We start from the raw sequence: 25,361 nt of genomic DNA on the forward strand, positions 1-25,361 counted from the left end.
AATTTGTTTCGGTCATACAAATCTGAAAAATTACGTTACCACTACCTGCCTCGAAGCCACACCTTTCTACCGTGTGATTCTGATTTTGTAGTTATCGAAAGAAAAACAGGAAAACAAGTCATGTATACATGACTGAACAGTGATACGATCTTGTGGGAAGAGCCAGAGTGCAGGATCCATTTTATGTAATGCGCATGATGTTATCTGATATAAAAGAAGTATAGTCCATTTCCAAAGTGTTATTCAAAGACACAATGGATGAAACTGGCAGCAAGGTGAAAATGCGAAAAGTGACGGCTGTCACGGTATCGGCTACTGAACCTGGGTTCATCTTGGTTAATTGCACCTGCTCATCTGTTGATTTATGGGAAAATATTCGTGTGTCCAAGAAACACTCAGGCATATGACGCAAAGGTATTGTGTCCGCTACAGATGATCTATGGCCTTTATTGGACAGCTTGGATGGACGAAAGATCAACTTTCCTGATAGTACGAAGATCAACGATCTGAAGTACAGTGATCTGAAAAGATGATGCCGTTTATTCCACCCGTTTACCACCCATTCAACTGAAATCTTAAATCAGACCATAACAAATTTAGAAATCTAACCTAACCTATTGTATTTAGTTTGAATTAACCAAACTGTCATTACAAAATATTTTCTTTACATTAGTAATATTTGTTTATTGCTCTTAATACAACACACTTTACATCATGTATTACAGGTTAAAAGTTGCACAGATGTTTGTAGAGTGGTATAAAGAAATAAAAGAACCACCTTCACAGGGGACAATTTGTAGTTATTTCTCTTAAACTTGACCCTTCGATTTCTCGTAATTTAGTTTATGGCTTGGCCCTCTCTCTCGGTCTGCCCTTCAATTTTTGCACAGAGTTTGAAACTGATATTGAAAGTATGACCTGTAGGAGTTGTGAACTCTATGGGTGTGAGTTTCCGGCGAGCCTTCGTGATTGGCACCCACACTTTGTCATTCGTGCATAGTATAAAAGAGGTTCTTTGGCCATGGGGGATGGGAAAAGTGATCAAAAAGATAGTTATTTTTCTGACTGATGTCTTCAATTCCCCAATCCACCATTTGTGTCATAAATACAGGCTACGGTATTATTAGGTGCAAATGACAACATGCTATGTTCTGGAAGTACTGAAGTACTGTAATCTGTAAATTCATCTGATTGTGAGTATTCATAACATCTGATTTCTTTTCGTCAGATGTACAAATATATATGATTTGGTATTAATAATTCTTTTACAATTTAGGAAATCTCGAACTTCTTGCGGTTTGACTGCACTTCTTCTGATGAAACATAGATAAATTGTATGCCTGAGATACTATTCGTGACTGTGTATATTTAAGGAGTACAGCATGTGTACACGATACAGCTGTGGAGAGTAACAGTTCACAGTCTGATATTTTCGACCGTTGACCGCATTGCAAAGATAACATCGTCGATGCATTTTTTTTTTTTTTTTTTTTTTTGCGTACGGTCAAATAAACCTGAAATTTCGAACATGACTGAAGCAGCTACATATTAACACGAGCAACGAGTTCTTCGGCTCTCGTGGCTGGTATTGCATACAAAACGCGTTTCTTAACCCACCCAAAAAAGGGGCGTGTGGTAGGGTGAACAAGGTAGTAATATCACAGGTCCTTCTCTCTCAATCCTACGAACTGGTAATGTTTCATTTAGGTAGGTCTGCGTATCCCTATCAAAATATGCAGGTGCACTGTTGTGCTTGGATCACATCTACTGTGTTATGTTCAAGGGCACATATTCTAATAATTTTGAGAGAACATTATATGAAAATAAAAGGTAGTCGCTCTCACACAGCTGGGCCGATAATAAATAGGTCCTACCGCAAAATTATCTGCCATACCGCACCGCACGCTCACATTAAATCTCTGCTGTTTATTATTCACTACAGTTGCATCTGGATTTTTACTCCCTACACATGACTACTGCTAGTTTCAGGACGGTGTCTGATCATTGCAAATACGCAGGTTTCAAATGCAACTGTCCACATGGTGCGATTTCCTTCGGTTTCACGTAGGGAAAATTAAAGGGATCATATCACTCGAAGGCGAATATGGAGGCTTGGAAAAACACAGGGAGAATTACTTTTCTTTGAGGGCGACGGTCATGATATAAACGCCTCGCCTCTGAGCTATTTCCTCTTGCCTCTCCATAAATGAGGTGTATAGCTGCCAGCTTGTGGACAAGGTAATCTGCCATTGCGCAGGCACGTACAGATTAACACAATCAATTTCATTTAAACACCAACGTCTACAGTTTTTCACGACCGTGAATACCTGGAGATAATCGTCTACCGTTGAACGCAACACATCCTATCCTCTTATACAGCAAATCCACACGTAACACCAGAGGACTATGTATAATGTGTCATAAGTTGTGTAGATGCCTACTAGAACACAGGTACACTAAGTGACGCCATTCCACAACAAAACTGTAAGATCGCCTTCTGCGAGCCACTCGCAATTGGCAACAAGAGTTTTGTAGTGTGCGATCAAAGCATCATGCCCTTAGTGAAAGAACTATGAGGTACGTGCGCACTGCTACGTGCACACAAGAGTGGCACATTCTCTTTCCCCCGTGTAGGTATTCCATGCACCTCCAAGGTACATTAGAATGTCGAAAAAAGATTTTCTCCCATTTTTTGGATGTAATCCGAAATTGCTTTCTTCTAGAAAATTTCTCCACCAGTGACAAAATCAAAATGTGAGGGAGCTACACTAGTATGCTATTTTGTAATTCACAATATCAATGCTTTTGGATAGCTCAGGGGTAAGGGGCGTTTGCCAACTCCAAGAGAGATGAGAAGCCCCTCGAAAGTATCCCTGGAAGAAGATTGACGTAACGTATAAGTCTAGTATACTGTCCGACCACATTTCTTTGTATTGTTATGCAACGTGTAAAATATTTGTTTCGTTCATTTTTGTATGTATTCGCGCAATATTTGGGAATCCCAGTGTCATGCGGAGAATCACTTGTGCACTTGTTCATCGCATTCTGCATTTTTGAATTTTTGGATATTACATGTTATATTTCTTTACATGCCGTCTGACAATCGTATGCACAATTGTTTTAAACCTAATGTAGATCAAAGTTATTTTTTTAATTTTTACACACTGGTTACTCGGACAGGAAGTCGTTCATTTATCATCCCTCACCATTAGCCTAGAAGATAAAACTGTGGTATTCAATTAAATTCTTCTTCCGAGCGTTTATTCTGTACTGAGACAAATCAGACATGTGTGTCTCTCTTTTTTCGAATTCTAAGTGTACTTCTAATTTGTACGATGTACTATTACTTTAGATGTTGAAATCTTGTACTTGATTGTTGTTCATTTCCGTCATTCAACGTTTGACAAAATACTCACCAGAATACTGCACTTTCTTTGGGAGTCCCTTGCGCCGCACTGCACTATATCCGATTGTACATGGAATCTACAACTAAAAATAATGGACATTTGCTTTTACCCGATTTCGATGTCACGTTTTGTTCTTCAGTTATGGCTGTTTTTAGATTTTTTCGACAAATTTTCTGATGACCAAGGCGCTAAAAGGAGGTATTTTAACACTCATGTTGGTATTCGTTTTATCCCGGTGTCAAAAATCACCTTCCGACGTTTGTTATATTAAGTTACACCCTGTATATATAGGAACGCCATTACTGCATTAAAACCACGAAATTCGTGTAGTAATGTAAATAGTTAAACTGTGAAAATTTCTTCACTAGAGGAACACTTTTTAGTTCTTATAATACATTTTTTGCCAAACAAAATGAAGCTAAACATACACCAATAAATCAATAAAACTATTATTTTAGAAATACAATAGGCACTGATTATTCGAATACTGCTCTAAAACACACAGAAACAATAAAATTTGTAAATAAAGTGCTTGAAAAATTGAATTGTTCAAACTGTGCAATATTGATTGCACTTAGCTGCTGAAATATTTTGGCAATAAATGAGCAGCAGCACGAAATTCTCATATATTTCTGACATCTTATCAAATACACCTACATGTTAATTGCTTTACTGGCTGTAAAGCAGTACACTGGCACTGAAAGTACATATTTTTACTGTAAAGCAGTACATATTTTCTGAAAGGTGATTGTACTCTTTACCTCTTTTCTGCTCATAGCAACTGTATGAATGTAGTATAATACAAAACTGGTATACAGAAGAACTTAACAAATATTTATAATGCTATATTTCGCAGACCTCCTTTTGTAAGGGTGCACTGTACCATTCACGAGTTCTTTACCGACAACCAGTATATGAATTTTCTATACAGAAGAACTAAAAAAGTATTTATAATGTGATGTTTCGCTGGGTGCACTGTACCCTTCAAAGGTTCTGTAACAATAAAACAATCTACAATAACAGTAAAACCGTTTATTTTTTATGTGGATTCGCAAGGGCGCCTAATGTAAAGAGCGCACTGTACCCTTCACGGGTTCTTTAACAGTAACAACTGTAAGAATTTATTATATAAAAAGCTAAACCTTTATTTATAGTGTGATGTTTCGCTTCTTCCTACGTGAGATATTTGATGGTGAAGATACATGATTTTTGAAAGTTCGAAAAGTTTAAAAATTTGCAAAAAAAAATCAAGTATATAGTTCTCAGATCTGAAATTTGTTTGGGACATTGTTTACTATTTAACGTCTATGTAGAGAAACAATTGAAGGTGAGTCTTATATATTTCGTTTCAAAATGTACATTCAAAATGGCCATTTCTAGATTTCCAATGTCAATGTTCAGAGCGTTTCTAACGTTTTAAAGTACGTCTCAATGTGCACAGAACACAAAATGTCCATTCCATTATCTTTCATATGGTTTTGGTTTGAACTCATTATCTTAAAAAACCTAAAAAGTTACAGCGTTGAACGGAATCCTCTGAAAAGTGCGCTCAGGCGCCTATACAAAATGGCCGCCACGAACAAACCTGTACGGCTAAAAGATAAATTAATACCCATTTTCAACTCCCTAAATGTGGTACAAGTTTCGGTTAAAAATCAAAAATAAATCATTTTGTCAGCAACCTTTGACCTGTAAATTGATCGATTTCATTTGGATTGACTCCGAGACGATAGTTGAATTATAATCAACGTCCAGGTTGGGTTTCTAAACCATTTCCTTATCACAGAAGATGTGGTTTATGGAGTTGATTCACCATGCCTCTCATCTTGGTGAAACCATCATTGCAGATTGTTACAGTGCTGAACAAGTCGATGAAATGCACAACTTTGCCCGCAAGAAACCGTAAATAATCAAAAGACATGATCATCATGTTCTGCAACAATGCACATGCAAATGTCGTTCAAAGACCGCCACAGACTCTCCGTGAGTTACAACATGGTACCCATTCTGCAAAAGAGTTCTCCTGATTACAACTTGTTCCGGCATCGAGAGTTCTTCGAGAGAGGAAAGATCTTCCCTGATTAACAGAAAGTGCATCGTGTGGTTTAGGAATTCTTTGCATCACAGACTTCAGACATCTTCTGCCACGGAATCCAGTAGTTGATTGACCGATGACAAAGGTGTGTGGTGCAGACGACGACTACTTTGACCAAGTATTGTAGGTGTTAGTTTTTGGCCCTTGAAAAAGATGCACTTATGACGGACATTTTACACACACGAAACAAATAATTGATAATATGGATAAAGCTATTACGGATGTCTTTGAAAGTTAGATTAACGGTTCAACATAGAGTTGAATTTATTGTTTACGGCATAGGAATAAAGTAACTTCCAAGATATACGGTAAATTTAATATTAATGATATATAACACTCTTCTAAACATATATTGTCAATAAACAATTTGTTTCACAGAAATGTTTCGCTTTCTTTCTTCAACAGATGGAAATAATGACATTTCATGCCTGTATTGGACTCCACAATGTACCTGTCGATTTCAACAATAATTTAACTTCGTATCTTGACTATGAATACATACGTTCATTCTGCAGGTAAGTTACATTAATTTGAATGTAATCGAATAACATTTCCAGTTCTAAGAAACAGAAAAAAAGCAAAATAAAGAAAGAAAGCCAATAAAAATATAAACCCAAAGAATAAGTCGATTATCAATGTTTTAGTGTGCTATTCTGTGATGACGCCATTGTAAATGTTATCAGTTGCACGTTTTTACAAAATCACGACTGAGAACTGTCAAGTTAAACAGAAATGCTAGTGAGCATCGATAGAAATTGATCTAAACTACATACAAGGTGAGTCAAAAGTCCTTGGACACCTGCATAAGTTTGAAAATCGACGGGAAAAGTAAAAAGTGATGATGGGAACAGAAGTTTGATGAGAGGCCGCAACTTTTGGAGTGTATGTCATTCATGGCCGCCATCTTGAAATCCGCCATTTTGGATTAAGGTGAATTTTTTAAACGAGAAGGGGTGTACGACACATCAAATAACACTAGCTTGAGCTCAGGAATTTAGTGATATAATTTGTTTTTTTTTCTATCTTGTACAGTTTAGAAGTTATTAATGTTCAAAGGTGGGAAATTACCTTGATACTGACCCAGTTCTCTCTTTGTTCCAGGTGATCTAAAATGGGTCTGACCCGTGAAGAGAAGATCGAAATCATCCTTATATTAGGGGAACGCAGCTACCGAACAATAGCAGCTGGCTACAACAGACAGCACCCAGTCAGAGAACCAGTATCGTACAGCAGGGTGGCTCACATGATCACCAAATTCCGGGAAACTGGCTCTGTTCAACATAGGGTACGTAGTGGGCGACCAAAGCCTGCCACCAATGAGAAAATTGCAACTGCGGTTGTTGCGTCGTTTGTGAAAAGTTCTAAACGAAGTACCGTCGTGTGTCCCTAGCATTTGCAATAAGCCAATCCTCCGTTGTCCGGATATTGCACGCCAATCAGTGGCACCCTTTCAAGCTGCACATGCAACATAAACTGAACGAGGTTGACCCTGATCGCCGGTTGGAGTTCTGCATGTGGGCTACTGAAAAAACGAACTGGATCCTGCGTTTGAAAAGGGCATACTGTTCACCGACGAGACGTATTTCACTTTGAACGGGGAGGTTAATCTACATAATTATCGATACTGGTGTGACGCAAATCCGAACTGGGTTGACCCGAATCGAGAACATAGTCCAGCGAAGGTGATGGTGTGGTGCGGCATATGGGATACCCGCATCATTGGGCCATTTTTCATTTACAACACCTTAACTTCACCACAGTATCTGATGCTGCTGCAAGACCTTGTGTTCCCTGCCACACTGAACGCTGACGGCATTTTCTCATCTTATTTTCATCACGATGGAGCCCCTCGACACTATGGACTTGGTGTCCGTGAATGGTTGGATGAACAACTGCAAGGAAAGTGGATTGGTTGCCGTGGTCCCGTGGAGTGGCCGCCCAGATCCCCTGACTTAACGCCCCTTGATTTTTATTTAAGGGGACATCTGAAGCAGATAGTGTATGCTGAGACAATCCGTGATTTGAGACACCTGGAGGAACGCATCCAACAAGCCTGTGACCAAATTTCAGGAGACATTCTCCTCCGTGTGCAGTCAGAGTGGTTGCGGCGACTACAGTTGTGCATTGCACGGGATAGACAACACGTAGAACATGTGGTGTAGGATTCAGTATCAAGGTAGTTTCCCACATTTGAACATTAATAACTTCTAAACTGTACAAGATAAAAAGAAAACAAATTACACCACTAAATTCCTGAGCTCAAACTAGTGTTATTTGATGTGTCGTACACCCCTTCTCGTTTAAAAAATTCACCTTAATCCAAAATGGCGGATTTCAAGATGGCGGCCATGAATGTGATAACTCCAAAAGTCGCGGCCCCTAATCAAATCTCTGTTCCCATCATCACTTTTTACTCTTCCCGTCGATTTTCAAACTTATGCAGGTGTCCAAGGACTTTTGACTCACCCTGTATTGTATTCTTTTTGTAAAAGTATAGGCATAGCTCATTTTTTAAGATCACCTATCTGTATTTTTGTAAAGAAATAGAAGCAGACCAAATAAATTCATTAAATTCATGAAAGATCTAGTATTATTTGAGCTATCAGTTAGTACTCACCGATTACTGAATATGACTTCTTCGTTAACCACATGAGGTAATTTATCCCCCTTGTCAGCTGGGTAAGTTGAAATTGATGGTGGAGGTACCATCCTATAGTGACTCTTCAAGTGGGTGATACGAAAATCCTCTCATTCTGACAGCTTGCCTCAGCAAAGAGCATTATAGAAATCTCCCGGCACCTCATAAGAACCTGTTCATCCCTTCCAACACTTTCCAGTCGACCTGAATCTACAGCAAGGTAATATTCTAACCCATTGCTCCTGAATCTTGGCTAACTCGTTCGACGAGCACTTCACGAATGTGACAATGCTTAACTGACCAAAGTATCCCAACGTAAATCCTATTGAACACATTTAGGATGATATCGAATGTGATGTAAGAGTCCTGGATCCTACTCCGACCAATCTTCGTGGATCATGGAAGGCTGTGCAGTAATCGTGTATTAGTATGGCTCTCCAACACTTCCTGTGTCTTGTGGAGTTCATTTCATCCACCATCGCTGCCGTCATCACGGTAAGAGTGAGTGCTACATGCTACTACCCGGAATATGATCTCATTCAGTTGCTCATGAGGCAATAAATTACTGAGAAATTTATCATCTATCTATCCTATATAACGAAACCTTGTGAACAAAGTAACTTCCAAAACTTTTATTGGATTTCATGACATTTTGCTGAAATATTGAGTGCCTTAATACCGAGGTTCAGTTAGACGATAGGTGTTGTGAGTACAAGGGGGAGCTAGCCACCTCTTCCATATAGACATGGCAATAATCATGTAGCTAGGAAGACGGAACAAACACCACTCGCAAGCTTTTGGACAACTGAACGCAAACAAAAGTGGACCTAATTGCTGAATCATGCGTAGGTTTTGAGATCTAGCAATAATATCCAAACATTTAAATTTCTCCGGGCTACGACCATCACCACACACATGCTTTCTTCGCGGTTTTTACAATGTTCTCACTTTTTTCTCCATGAAATATCAGTCCTGATTTTCTTGCAACAGTTTATTCACTAACAGAATTACTTTGTCGCCTAAGCAGCAACTTTTAGCACTTTGCCCTCCTGATATATTACACTCCAAAAATGGCATCAAAATCACATACTTTAACTTTCGGACTCCCATAAATCTACATTTCCAGCAGTATCATAGATATGCATATCGCTGCAGACTCTTTACATGCAATAGTATTCAGCACAAAACTTAGGAAGCCCCCACTTTATGCCATTCCAACATACAGCCCTTTTAAAAGTGTAATTTTCTGTATTTTCTAGTGATTTCATGCATTGGTTTGCACACCTGCATATTTATTTAGAAGCAAGATAATATGTTCTCAGTGTACCTCAGTCTCTCCTCTAAACATTCCTTTTTGTTTGGTGTTCGTCTGATTTGTATGTCCTGAGCAACTGTAGTTTTCGTACACGCTTGCAAATGCAAAAATTGGCACTTCACCTCGAACAAAGATGGCCGCCATTCAGAGTATTTGTACATAGAACAACGTGAATAGTGTTAGTGACCTTCTACGTCGTGGATGTACGTCGTAACTCTCGATGAAGCATGAATTTACCTTTCCGACTGCGGCAAACCGAGAGCCATTATGTACCGAGAGAAAGGCGCTAAGAACTTCAGAATGTGTGTCCGTGTCTGTAAAGAATCCTTCCCAAAAGGGTTCATGGTCGTGGGCTATTGTTAGGAACCAAGGGAAACACATCTAGCACTTACGGACCTGGCGCCATGGATTCTTCTAAATTTTTAGGTAAGTCGAAATTGGCCAAATGTAGACTGAACAACCTCTATATTTCCTTCTCAGTAAAAGGACGAACTTCCATTCCTTTCCTTCCCCGTAATTTCCATATAACTGAGGAATAGGGAAATTTATAGAGATGTAAACTGTAAGAACATGGCTATTTTCTTTTATAAAAGATTAAAACTTTCATAACGAGGAACTACATAGTTTATACGGTTTACCCAACATTGTTAGGGTCGTCAAGTCTAGGAGGCTTAGGTGGGCAGGTCATGTAGCTAGAATGGAAGAAAGTAGAAACGCTTTCAAAGTCTTGACTGGTAGACCCATAGGAAAACGACCATTAGGAAGACCAAGACGCAGATGGAAGGACAATATTAAGAGGGATCTCGCAGAGATAGGAATACAAAGTAGAAATTGGATGCAATTAGCTAAGGATAGAAGTCAGTGGAGAGCTTTTGTGAACGCGGCACTGAACCTCCGGGTTCCATAGGCTATAGAGTTAGTTAGTTAGTTAAAAGATTAAAACTATTTAACTGCTCAACGGAGAGAAAAGGGAAACAATTAAGTAATTATAAGTTTGATGTGACTTGAGCAAAGTGGAATTGAAAATTTAATGAAAAACGTTTGGGAATTGAACAATAGACTGTACTGCGAGAAGAACGTATTAAAAGAACGTAAATCGTAGACTTACAATTCAAGGTGGCATTAAGGAATGTTAAAACAGATACCGGATTTATACACGTGACGTTAAATATATTTCTCAAAAGAACTGTTTCGAAGAATTTCCATAGGAGTTGGTGGCCCAGACAATGAAACAGGTTGTAATCTGTCGGTGTTAGTTTAGGCAAGTATGGTGAATGGTAGTGTCTACCAGCCAAACCATTAAATGGTATTCCTAATCGTAATTTCCAGATATGATCTCAAGAGGTTATGAAGCTACGATACACCACTGTGATTAAACAAAATTGGTCTCTTTTGCTGCAGTGCTTCTTGTACTCGTTGCAACTGCTGCTAAAATAGATCTACAGTGATGGTGTTGCTGGTTTTGTAGGAACTCGCAATGGAATATTTTACAACTAGTCCAGCAGACATAGAACATTATCTTGCATGAATGCAAGGTTATCCTGAGATAAAAAGCATAATAAGGTAATTTGCTAACAGCCAACATCTGGTACACTGTAGTTCCATTTCATAAATGACCAATGGTGAGCACTTGATCAAATATAGGTGTGTTGCGGTGTCGAGACAACAACAACAAAGAGGCTGTCATTCCTTCTTCCTTCCTGAATGTCGATAATGTCCATGGTACCCATTTACTCGAATTGTTCGGCATCCTTATTAGGCAGATAAAGTAGCTTTCCAAGTTCACCACACGTTTGATTGCCTTTCTGTTCCATAAAAACCTTCAGGGCCGAGTCTTCCAACGTTTGTGATCTTCGGCTGTGCGGTTTATTACAAAGACTTGGATACCCAACGTAAATCTCTGGAACTAATTGTTGGCAGTGCATTCATTGATGACTTCCTTCCCTGAATGACTCACAGATGTCCCAATACGGATGCTGGAAATCCTTTTTTTTAAAGTTATAGAGCGATCTAGTTTTATCGATATTTCTAATTCTCTTTCACACTGGACAAACTGTGATGGCTATGTATGTGCAACGTGCCTGTATTGTCGCAGGTCTGCATTTCCACATACCACTTATTGCTTCTTTTAAAGCATAAGTTATTTTGTTTCTTCTTTGTGCGCGTTCCATCACTATTTTTGTATAAATGACAGTTCAATAGAAAGTCTTATTAAATGTTCCCATTATAATATGCTGAATGTCAAGTCATGATAAAAAGTTTAAACTACTGCTTTGGATTGAACAGTTTTTAAGTATACTTTATAATATTATCTTATTAATTTGCTTTCAGTTTACGTCGATTTGTATTTTTGTACTTGACACTTATTATCTACACCATTATTTTTTGAATATCGGTGATTTTAGCTGCTGAAAGTGAATTAGGGTAACTAATTTTATTTGTGGCGATTGACACTGTTCTATTTACAATGTTTGATTGATTGTTTTACAGGAATAGGGACTTTTTCTTCTCATGCTTAAAACACTTAATGACAGCGATGAGGTTATGCTATTACCCGGACTACATACACCGTAAATCAGAAGACAGGGTGGTAAATATAACTATGGATTACGTCTGTGAGAATCAAGCAAAACCCTGTAAGTATAACAATTATCATTTTTGAAAAAGTTATTCGAATTAGCTACTTCAATCAAAAAAAAGCCTTTGATGAATGAAATGGCTTGATGAATGTTCTTCAATCGCTTACCGTCTAATATTGAAACCGGATGTGGTAAGAGATTTCTATCACTTCCGGCTTTACTGGATATATTAGAATAAAGATGAAATATATTTTGGGATTGCGTAATTGATTTGCAAAAAAAAGCACTTCTCGCTATCTATGATCGTTTTTACTTTATGATGATCATCGTTAAATGGGAAATTCTGTGATTTCATTACCACCTCCGATTTCAATATCACCTCCATGACCTAGATTCCTAACTTTCCATCTTCAAGGGCCGCGGTGGCTCAGTAGTACAGCATTCACCTCTGGTGCATGGGGTCCTTGGTTGAATCCCAGCTTGCGCCAAGTAAGTTTTGTGGTAGACAAACGCCGTGTGCATCGGTTTTCTCGGGGTTCACCCGTTTCCTCTCACTTTCTTCATTCTACCATTTCATTCATTTCTCATCATCAACCTCTCCTTTAGCCTAACCGGCATGACACTGGGAAATAAAACTTAAAGATTTCATTTCATCTCATTTTGACCTTCACCCTGGAAAAAGTAATCGTGATTCGTCAAATAGTTCTTAAGATCTTTTGTCTTCAGCACGAATGGACACACAGAGAGTCAGGATAAATATGCAGGTTGTTTCAAAACAACCGACAAAGTTTGGGATGTGATTCCTGACACCAAGATAAGACAAAAAGTATAGACTAACTGGGTGCACAAATGCTTCCTTTCGGAGTTATAGGCTACCGAAAATATGAAAAAATGAAATTTAAAGGGCCATAGCTCCAAAACTATGGGGCCTACCGCAATCGGGTCAAGACTTCACTGAGGAACTAATACGGCTAATATGTGTGCTCTCCAAAAATACATGTTTAAGAATCCTAAGGTACTCACGAAACAATTTTTGTGGAGGGAGTTTGTTCATGGGCATATAATTTGAAATACTCACCAACTACCTGTATAAAAATTGTTACGGAAGTATCGCAGGATTCTGAAATATGGATATTGGGATAGGGCACATACTAATTCCTAAATAAAGTCTTCACCCGACTACGGTAGGTCCTACGGATCTTTAAAGTTCAATTTTTCATATTTTCGGCAGCCTATAACTCCGAAAGGAAGCATTTGTACACCCAAGTTGGTCTATATTTTCCGTCTTATCTTGGAGTCAGGAATCACCTCTCAAATGTTGTCGGTGTTGTTTTGGAGCACCCTGTATACGAGAGTTGTGTTAAAACAAACTGCTTAAAACTGAAAAATATTGAATAATAAGACGTTAGCTATCTCTGACATAAAAAGAAATAACAATTGATTATATATTTGAGAGAAATCAGTGCATTATGAACATTTATATGTGAGAATGAAATATTCCCAAAGCGAGTTTTCTTTTACATAGTACAAGAACAACTATATATATCTGGTGTAGTAAAAAGTAATCCATTATTTTGCCAATAAATGGCTTCAGTGGTCTGTAATTCACGTTGTCTAAGTCCGATCGGGTTCAACGAGATGGCGTTCAAACGATGAGATTGCGTAGTATAAACACTGTTCAGATAGTTCTGATGAGTTGACTCAGTGATGTGTGAGCGCGAGTCAAAATGGACACTAGCAAAGAGAAAATACGCTGTATTTTACAGTTTTTCTTCGATAAAGGCGAAAACGCATGCCAGGCGGCTGCAAATATGAATAGTGTTGATACTGTAACAGCCAATCACGCGCAATTTTGACTTCATCGATTCCGTTCCGGTAATTTTGACTTCAAAGATGACCATGCACTGGAAGGCCAAGTGTCGAAAATGTCGATAAAATCATGGACATTGTCGCGTCCAACCGTCATGTAAGCACTGTACCGATTGCCCAAGAGCTAAACATTGCACAAAAACCGTGTGGAACCATTTGCATAAGGCTGGATACAAAAAGAAGCTTGATGTATGTGTACCACACGAGTTAACACAACAACAACAACAACAAAAAGCCTCATGGACCGAATTTCCATCTGCAAATCGCTGAATCGCAACAAAATCGACCCATTTCTTAAGCGGTTGGTGACTGGCGATGAAACGTGGATCACTTACGACCACGTCAAGCGAAAACGGTCGTGGTCAAGCGCGGTGAGGCGCCGCAAACGGTGTCCAAGCCAGAATTGACGGCCAGAAAGGTTTAGCTGTGTATTTGGTGGGATTGGCAGGGAATTATCTACTATGAGCTGCACCCCTACGGCCAAACCCTTAACTCGGAACTGTACTGTCAACAATTGGACCGTCTGAAGCCAGCAATCGCCCAGAAGTGGACAGCTTTTGGCAATAGGAAAGGCATTGTGGTCCACAGGGAAAACGCCAGGTCACACACATTGACAGTGATTCGCCAGAAGGTCCGGGAGCTTGGTTGGGAGGTTCTTATGCATCCACCTTATAGTCCGGACCTGGCACCGAGTGATTACCATCTGTTCCTGTCCATGGCGAACACGTTTGCTGCTGAAAAAGTCGCTTCAAGAGAGACTTGTGAAAATCGAGTGTCTCAATTTTTTGCCACTAGGGACAAGGGCTTCTATGAGAGAGGCATCATGATATTACTTTCCAAATGGCAACACGTTATCGAACAAAACGGCGGATATGTAACCTCAATCGGATCATTCTAACTATGGTAAGTCAAGCCTTCAATGTCATGCCAAAATAATGGATTACTTTTTACTACACCAGATATTTCAGTTTATAATGGTTCAATTTGGGAAAGAAAAGTGATAGATCTGGCATGTTTAATTTCAACATAAGGATAACTAAGGATGGTTTTAAACGGAATAATTAGTTTATGCCCAATATTCAAGCATTGTAATCTAAAGAAGGTAGGTGGAAATGATTAATAATAGTAGAATTGATGTAATAAAGAAGGCGAAAGAAAACAAAACACCATTAAAAGTAATTGTCAGGAAATTACTCATCGCGAACTAATATGACCCGTGATTGAATCGAGGACTTTTTTGGAACCGAAATGAACAATACTTCATTGTGTCGTATAACAAATTTAAAAATTTTTAGCGAAACTGAGTTGTGCGCCCACATATGGATAGTTAAGCAAATGTCATATCTGTGACATTATTGATTGCTTTTGTTCGATTGCGTTATTCTAGGTTTCATTACTTTTCAGTGTCCCAAATACAAACAAAGAATCGACAATATCTTGTCGTACTTGTAGTGACTAATCGTAGCTTAAAAGATTGAACTTATAGTTGTTATATGTACGATTTTGAATGCTGAAGTCTTTTTCAAACATCATTCGGAAACGATGCTTGTGTTTTTAGCTGAGAAGGCTACGTGTGAGACTTCACATTTTCAAATTGCGATTTCTGAATTAAACCATAGGCTTACACGATTTGTAAATACTTTAATCTGCATACTTTTCTGTAGTTGTAAGATTACGTCATACCGAGGAATTTGTATGAAGTTGAATGTTTTGTTTAATTGTATTATTGATACTTCTGTTGTGGGTGATATTATAAGGTCGAAATGAAAGGAAATTTCTAGACTTACATCCTACGCTTATAGTTCTTAAAGTAAGTGAGAACGATGAATTAACGAAAGTGAATAACGATGGGAATATTGATGGAATGATATTATGGGAGGAAATAGGAGAAATCACGGACACAATTTTGTGCACCAGAAACTTTCATTGCAGGGGATGAAACCTGGGAAAAATCCATTATGAAATTGAGTTTACTTTAGAAAAGAAGTGAAATCTTCCGGTTTAACGTCCCGGTTATGTCTATTAGGCTAATGATGATTAAAGCAAGAGAATAATGATGGTAGAATTGGTGGAATGAGAATGTAGGAGAAAAGGGAGTACCCCGAGAAAACTCACGGACACGATGTTGTCCACCACAAACTTACTTAGCTGGGGTCGAACCAGAGAACCCATGCACCAGAGGTCAGCGCTCTGGACCAGTGAGTCACCTTGACCTCGAGTTTACTTTAGAGATCTGAGCTTTCGTGAGATTAGTACAAATAAGAGTGGGATCTAAAATGGCATGATGTTGAGGATAATTGAAATTCAAGGTTTGTAAGTGGTTACAAGGTTGACTCAAAGTGGAACTTAATGTTATTGAAATGGTAGAAGATAGACTGTAAATAGATTACGAGATGTACCGAAGAGTGGTATTAAATGGAGATTGATGAGCAACCTGGAATCATGTGCTTAAGCGTAATAGAGATTGACAGGGATGTCATGACTTTAGGTTCAAGAGATTGAAGAGCGTGAACTCAAGAGATTGAAGAGCGTGAACTTGCGGTTACGTTTCAGGAAAGAGAAATGTTGTGATGTTTAATATGAATGACGTTGAAGCCTAAATTGGACTTTAATTTAATAGATAAATCTGGGTTACTTAACATTAGGATCGAGGCTAAGAAGCATTATGTTGTGTGATCTTTAAGGTGGAAAGGAATTGTGAAGTTCAACTCTTAATTGTGCTGCAAAATGTATTGAGGCTAATATGCTGGTGAAGCAGAAGTACATATTTTACCGAAGAATGAATATATTTTACTCGCATGTGAATATAATAAGCGGAACACATTAACTAACTTACACCAACTGTCTCTGTACATATATTTTCAATGTTCCAACTATATCAGTTTGTGGAACTTTTTAAAAATTATTTTTCTGTCACCCTATCGAGAGCATATTTCAGAACGGCCTTTTCTCACTTTGTCTTCAGCAGGTGGTTGAGGCTTAGATTTATGTCCAACAATTTTCGCACGTATCAACTTGTAATTACTTCTTCTATCCGGCGTCCTATTTAATGGGTTTTGCCCTTTCTTTCGGTAAATAAATGTAGTTTTGATGGATTGAATCGATGGGAATTTAAGTGGCCTAAGAAGTTGAGATAGTTATTATTTATTCATTCATTATATTAATATTAATTTAATCATGTATTCATTGAGATGATTCGAAGAAGAAATACACAATCGTTAATAGGTAAATTGCTATACCTATATGGGTAACCAGGGCAAGAGTGAACACTTTTTGTAAATCAAAGAATTGCGGTGGAATGGTGACAGAGAAAAACGCAATATATTATCTAAGTGAAAGCCTGTTATCTCTAATAAAATATACAGTTTAATTGCAGCAAATCAAGCAGAGGACACAGAGGAATAACATAGTTTTGACGAAGGAAAAATTTTGTACTCTTGTCCCATATTGTGGGGTAAGAGTAAACAACGGTTGAGGCAACGATGTACAGTTGAATCAAAACATAGAAACGTAGGCATAAACACCAAAAAATACACTGAATCACAGATATGTATATTAGGGTGGAACGAAAATGGCCTTTTTTTTATTTTTTAAAGTTTTGTAATAGTGCGGAAAAGTTGCCTTTTAGGTTCAAAAAGAAGAAGAAGAAATTTGGTTGTTATACTTGAGGTGCCGCAAAGAGCTTGAAGTTTGTAAAAATAAATTAAAAATTGAAAAATTATAAACTTTGGTAAATTATTTTTTATTGTTTTCTCGTACATATAATGCTACAAAAGATAGTTGTAAATTCATATATAAGTATTAAAATTGGAAAAAATATTGATTACAAAATATAATTTAAAAACATTATTGTGAAAAGGTTTGTATTTTTGTTGATTTTAAAAATTTTTGGGAACTATTTTTGCTGTAACAAATAATAGTAAATGAAGTTGAAATAAAAGCTCGTGGAATCAATTACATATATTTTTTATTAGAATACACGTAAAAAATATTATCATACACTTTTAAAAACAATGAAAACTCATTTTTTATCGTTTAAAACACCCACAATGATTACAAATGTTACGGCTGCAAAATATTTGTTTCTACTTCATTCACACATTAAACTTTTCTTAAAAATCAAATTTTGGCATGTTCTCACGTGAGTCAATTTAAGGTCTTATATATCCTTCGCTTGCGAAGAACCACTGACATTTTGAGCCGATTCGGTCACCAGTTTCACAACTCTTTTCACTGCTTGCGTGTAATAAGGAAGCCGGGGAAAGTCGTTAAGCAGGTCCACTTTACTATTTGGTTGAGCTTCAGATGTCTTCCGTATAAAGTCTTTGAGAGAAGCACTGGGAACATGTTTTACCAAGGGGGGTTCAGTTACGTCATTTTCAGTCCATGATATCATGTCGATAAAACCTTTGCGTCAAAGATTATCTGTGGAACTTTAAACTTCCTGAATCCGCCTCTATTTTCTGTTCTTGCTTTTAAAACACGTCGTAAACCGAGTTCTCTTACATTTTTGCACTTATCACATAGCATGGACAAAAGATTTTCTGCAGCAGCAAAGTACCCATTTCTTTGAATAACTTGATCTAGAACGTTCTTGAAATCATCAGAGAGATAGCGTGAATATGAGATAAGCTTAAATAGATGTTTGGAACTATAAGTACATGAAGGTTTCAACTTAATGTTAAACTACATAGGTGCATACACTTTTACAATGTACTCAGCTAGATTCTTAAGGTTCTCAGTTGCCACATACAATCTAAGTATACGGTTTGTTAATGTAAGCCACCTGGAGTGAACAAGTTTTCCAGGGTTTCTTAAACATAAATCTAGCGAAGAATTTCCACTTGATACAGCGATACACATATCCAACAAATACTTTCGATCCGTACTTGAAATCAAGTATGTTCTCCAAAAGAGGAAGGTTATTTTTAATTAGCAAGAAAGTAACCGCAGCAACATTAGTACAGTTTTGCAGCTGCTGACCTATTTCGCCTTTAAATTCATTGGGTCCCTTCGTTTTACCATCTAAATGATAGAAAAGATGTCGCAAATGCAGCTCATTTATGTAGAACAAACAAACCATTATAAAGGTGTTCCTATTTTATTTTCCATCGAAGAAAACACATCATTATGATGTTCAGTATTTCGGTTCCATCACACACAATTACGGTGCAGTTCAAAAGTTCTTCGTTGTGTTATCTATCCTCAAAAAACTCCAGTATACTGTCATCTATGTCCTTTCCAGTGCCAGATTTAGGTGTTACGTGACCTAAAAGCTTTGAGTTTGGTTCCTCTGTTAGTGAAACGTGCTGTTCTGAAATACGTTTTTGTATAACTTAGTTCCTTTCTTTTCTTGAACAATTGATTTGTCTTTTCTTCCATCAAAAAACAATCCTCATTCTCAATTATCTGATAAAGACTATCATTAATGACATTTCTTTGATTTTTTTTATCTTGCTCGTCTAATTTCCATCCTGTCTATTACTTTGGTTTTGTCTTCCCCTGTGATTAAACCCAAGTCCTGTAAAGCAGCAGTAGTTATAGCTGCAGCAGCTCTATCTGATATTCCGGTACGGTCACAAATGGAAGCTACAGGTGGCAATTTCATACGCATTTGAGTGCTTATCTTTTTATAATTTTTTCAGTTTAAAAGGGCCTAGTAGCTGCTCTTCAAAAGTCAGGTCTATTTGGTCTTCAGTGCTGTCAATGTCGTCAGTAACCGTTTCTGTTACACTACTACTTTGTGTCCGTTATTGATTAAATTTAACTATTTTCTGTATTTCTTTACTTTTTCTTGCTTCTTTCTTCTTCAAAGCGCTTGTCATAGCTCTATCAACATTACTCATAACCATTTTCCTAGTAGAGCGTTGATCTTTTTGAAAGTCTTGTTCTAAAACGCGTGCCTTTATTTCTTCTGTACAACTACAAGTATCAAAGTTTTGACACTTGCAGGCAACAATATCAAATAAACGTTTAGCTTCTCTAAATTTTGCGAGGTTCGAGTCAAACTTATCTGACCCTTTTCTACTTTTAGACCTTAATAAATTCCTATATTTAGCATGACTAACTTTTATCAATTGTGAAATTCTAGTTAGAAACAGTGGGAATAGAAGCTCTTGACCATATTTGTTCTATTTTAGGAACTAAACTCTCACATATTTCACTTACAGTAGGATACTTCCCTGACGCAACTTTGAAGTTATGTCTAATAAAATAGTAGCACTTCATTACATCTTACAAGGGAACCTTCCGAAAATGATAGTTGCAGTGAAAGATGTGACCTATGCCAATTGGAAGAGCTGTAACAGAGATGTTCATTCCCAAAAAATTAGCTGCCCATAGCAATAGGTTCAAGAAATATAAGGGGTGGAAGTTCGGGAAACAGCAAGGTTGGACAAGGGGGGAAAATGCAAATTCCGCAAAAAAAAAAAAAAAAAAAAAAAAAAAAAAAAATAGGGGACACGGCAAAATACAATGGTGACAAGTGATGTATAGAAAGAGACTTGCCACAATAGGGAACAAATGAAGGCCACCAGTGGGGTTAACAGTGTTGCCAACTGCAATGAAAAGTACATGTTTTGCAAAGAGCACTATATGAAGTGAGTGCAATATTCAGTGTCAATATGTCATGTAGAACATAAGATATGACGTGTATAATCAGTGGTACAATCTAACAAAAGAGAATAGAAATAAACAGAAGTACGAAAAGACGGAAAAGACGGAGTTGGTCATAATGCGCCACATTTGATCACGAGCTGTGTATATTAGAATGAACAAAACAAGAAAGCACCAACTATGCAGGAAACCGACGTACCTAGAGTCGAAATGGCCATGAAAATCCAGACAATTCTAATATAGTTAGGCCACTCGCTTCACAAAAAGAAAATTCCGGCAACAGGCATTAGCCTTCGCATCATTTGTACATGCTCGTCCACATTGTACGTGCAATTGTTCGATGAGACAATCGTCCAAACAGAAGATACATTTGCAGTGAGCACAGCGGAATACTACCAATCCGTCACACATGGTACAATGATCGCCTGTGAATGTCTCGAAACAGTACTCTAGAGGTGTCGGAGCCTTTGGTGGAGTTTCTGTCACATATCCACACCTGTAGAAAGCAAACATAACCAAAGGCTTGATCTGCTGTGTGTTGCTGTCTGCAGTACTATCACCGCCTATATGATATATCTAGAGTGTCCCACCTAACTCTGCGACTAAAATAGTTCCAAAGCGAAAAAAAAAATGTGACACATCCAGTTGTACAAGAATGTGCCCATGTCAGCGGGCGACAAACTTCTGTGAGACGCAAGTGCTCCCAAGTCCCCCATCAGAGGGTCCCAGGGTCCAACTTCAAAATATCAAATAGCACCATCGGTCGAGTTATATTTCTTTCGTTTAATCTTGGAATATGCAACAACGCATATCAGAAATATTTACTATATGGGATTTCAAAATGGCCGCCAAAAATATCTGCACGGTGACAAGAACAATGTGCACTTTCGGCTGCCATTTTGAAACCCGTGCTTCATATAGCAAATGTTTCTTATATGCGGTGTTGTATCTATCCAGAGAAATATCATCCGCCCCTTGTTCCCATTTGAAATGTTGCGGTTGACCCCTCGAGCCTTATGATGGGGGCCCTTGGGGACTTGCTTCTTACAAAGTTTTCTTGGCCCTTGACATGAGTACACTCGTGTGCAATTGGATTTGAAACATCTCTTTTCGCTTCGCAGCAATTTGAGATCACAATGTTCGATGCCATGTTAAGACACAACATATATTTGTGGCGGCCATTTTGAAAAAAACATGCTTCATATAGCAAATGTTCCTATCATTCCATGGTCTATCGAGAGAGGTACTACTCGGTCCCTGTTGCCATTTGAAAGTTTGAAGTTGGCTCCTGGGGCCCTATGATGGGGATCCTTGGGGTACTTGCTCCTCACAGACTTTTATCACCCCCTGACATTGGTACATTCCTGCACAACTGGGTCCGTCACACTTTTGTTCGTTTCGCAAATCTTTCAGGTCACAAAGTTTGGTGGGACACCCTGTATATTCCCACATACGACGCAACCATGACATAATGTTCACTACTTCTATTATCGGTTGTTGGCTCAACCCAACCATTTCATGTTCCCCGACTTGACATTGCCTCAATCACTCTAGCATTGATGCATTCCGAGTGATGCCTGTTGCCGGAATTTTCCTTTTGTGAAGCGAGTGGCATAACTATATTAGACTTGTCAGGATGTTCATGGCCAGTGTTGCCAACTTTGGAACTCGTTTTTCTTTTCGACTCTAAATACGTCGGTTTCCTGCATAGTCGGTGCTTCTTGTTTTGTTCATTCTAATATGCACAACTCGTGATCAAATGTGGCGCATTATGGCCAACTCTGTCTTTTCCGTATTTTTCGTACTTCTGTTTTTTTTATATTTTCTTTTGTTAGATTGTACAATCTGCGGCAAAAAACCTGCAACATGAGCACATAAGTTTATTGTGAAATGACGAAGTCTTTTGCTCCAAAATAAGTGTGCACGGGAGGAGGCCGAGGTTTATCCTAGCGTGATTTGTTCCACTTAGACGTTATGTTCATTCCCTGTACTGTTTGGCGTAGTTTCACAATAAACTTACATCTTCATGTTGCAGGTTTTTGGCCGCGGATTGTACCACTGATTATACAAACCAGATCTTATGTTCTACATGACAGGTTAACACTGAATATTGTACTAACTTCATATAGTGCTCTTTGCAAAACATGTACTTTTCGTTGCAGTTGGCAACACTGTTAACCCCACTGGTGGCCTTCATTTGTTCCCTATTGTGGCAAGCCTCTATCTATACACCACTTGTCAGCATTGTATTTTGCCGTGCCCCCCCTTTTTTGCGGAATTGGCACTTTTCCCCCTTGTTCAACCTTGCTGTTTCCCGAACTTCCACCCCTTATATTTCTTGAACCTATTGCTATGGGCAGCTAACTTTTTGGGAATGAACATCTCTGTTACAGCTCTTTCAATTGGCATAGGTCACATCTTTCACTGCAACTATCATTTTCGGAAGGTTCCCTTGTTAGTAAGTAGGCGTGCAACTTCACACAAATCACTAAATCTTCAAAAATAGGACATTCCGATATTTGTCTTGTATTCACTTGTTTAGACTGAGCCATTTTAACTCACAACAATAAATAGTCAGCCGGCCAAGCCCCGGAAATGTCAATAGAAAATGAACCGATGGCATTTGCGTGTTAGCAACAGGCATCCACCGTAGAGTCATAGTACATAGGCCCCTGTAACACGCCTTGCCGGATGCCAGCCTGAATTTTTTGGGGAAAGTACCCAAAATGGCGGAAACAAAATGGCGGACTGCAAATTCTTATCCTACACAAGAACTTCCTTATTTTGCGGTAGATCTTCAATATTTTGGCACCAAATCTAGGGTTTTCGGGGGCGAGCTATTCGCTCATACCACTGGTTCCTCTCTGTAGGTTTTCAAAATGGCGGAAAACAAGATGGTGGACGCGATACATGTAAAAAAAAATCTCTTTAATATATTTTTAATATCGTCATGTGAAAGATCACTTTTTATACGACTTATTGTTGGATCTTTCGACAACATAAATGTACTGGAGGAAACGATTGATGGTAAGAATCAGTTCACTTCACGCAAATGGTCCTCTGGTAACGTGGTAAAAGTTTAATAAAGTCAACAGATGATAAAAACATTACCAGAGACAAAACACCTTCGGTTCAGCTACTTCGAAAAATTCACGAACTTGATAAAACGACAAGTGATATCAAAAGTAGACCAAAGCCTCTTCTCACAGCTATGCCTGACGTTGAAAGTTTCTTTGGTGATCATACTTGTAGAAGTAACGTACGGTCAATAGATTTAACTTGACTTATTTCAAGATTATATAAACTTGATATCCAGTATGTACTACTGTGGGCTGGGTTTAACGAAACGTGCGATGCAAGCGATTCCGAGATAACGTCTGTTGGTATGATGCCCATCCTTCAAGCTCCTCTGATGATAATGACACATGTATTAACAGTTCTCAATCGCTGTTAAGCTATTTCACAGAAACTTGGTCAAAAGTACACAGTTATAGTAGCTGACTTGCCCTTGTACAGCAGAGCCATGGAACTTATTTGGAAGATGCCTGACAAGTTTAAAGATATGTTAATGCTCATGGGGCCTCTGCATATAATGTTGAACTTTCGCATATAGTGTTGCGAGCAATTGGCCAACACTGCAAAAGTTCGGGATTGAAGGACATTTGACTCGAAGCCGGACTACTGGCTCAGAATTCAATGCCTTCTGTAATGGAAGGGAGAGAATACTACAGAGCTGTGACATCACATCTGCTGACATACGAAGCTCTTTTTCGAGTCAAATGGGATTACTTCGTTGAGTGGTTACTTTTGCATAACATGGTTGAAGATGATGAAAGCATCAAAGACCTAGCTACTTCAGTTCAGAAATTGTTCCACATGAAAACTATGATAAAGAGTGACATTATTCGCGAAAAGGTTATAGATCTTAATCATAGGCTAAATGAGTTGGAAATTCCTCGCTAACTAAAGGAATTTGAAGATGGATTTAAGTCTGATCCAAATTTCGAATTCTGGAACACCTACATGCAACTATTAGAGATTCTTCTTGACTTCATTAGGGCTCATCGAGAGGGTAACTGGAAGCTACAAGTTGAGGCACTAGAAGAAATTGTGCCATGGCTAAGTGTATATGACCATACTCATTATGCCAGATGGGCTCCAATTTACTTGGCTCAGTTGAAAACACTAGATCAAACATTTCCGGAAGTATACCATGAATTCATCAAAGGCAATTTTGTCGCCAAATGGACAAAAAAATGCTTTCAATCAAGTACCGTTGGACCAAGCTACCGAGTGGATTAACAAATCATGTAAATTAGCAAACGGTGTCATTGGTATCACACGAACTGACACGGCAAGAGATAGTTTTTGCATAACCTGGACTGAAAGATCTCGCATTTCGGACGAAACAAGGGAAATGTTTGGTATTGAAGTTGATGATTCTATCACAACGCGCAAAGACTCTCAAGTCTCAAGATTACACCGCGATGAGGAAGATGTTCAAAGTCTAGTTGAACAGTTTAAGAGATTTAACATGTTCTCCATGTGTAAGAATATTCCGCATCCTCCGGAGCGTGCAGATGAAGAAAATGTTATTGACCCACAAATGCTGGTTAGTTTATCGACAAATGACATAGCATCAGCTGAAGTTCAGGAACATCTCCTGTCTGCAAAACAGCGAGGGGAAAATCTGGTGAAAACATTCTTGACAGAGAGGTTAAAAAAACAAACAGTGCCATTCTTTTCGACTATAAAGAGACAGAATTCTCTGACATTTGCATCACTGTACAAAGTAGTTGTTACCACTTCACAAAATGAAAAGAAATCAATAAAGTTTGCCAGA

The 25,361-nt window shown here is 38.3% G+C and overlaps 1 protein-coding gene across 4 annotated transcripts in view; it reads left to right on the forward strand.

The window, feature by feature from the left end:
* The window catches only part of LOC145685835 (uncharacterized), a 99,277-nt gene that overhangs the window by 58,490 nt on the left and 15,426 nt on the right, over positions 1-25,361 (forward strand). For all 4 annotated transcript variants that reach the window (XM_081758430.1, XM_081758431.1, XM_081758429.1 and 1 more), the window contains 2 exons: positions 5,908-6,017; positions 11,946-12,091. In XM_081758430.1, the coding sequence (XP_081614556.1) occupies positions 5,908-6,017; positions 11,946-12,091 (256 nt within the window). The remainder of the gene's footprint in view (positions 1-5,907; positions 6,018-11,945; positions 12,092-25,361) is intronic.

This window comes from Thermobia domestica, chromosome 5, assembly GCF_964235325.1.
Source record: "Thermobia domestica chromosome 5, izTheDome1.hap1.1, whole genome shotgun sequence".
NCBI lineage: Eukaryota > Metazoa > Arthropoda > Insecta > Zygentoma > Lepismatidae > Thermobia > Thermobia domestica.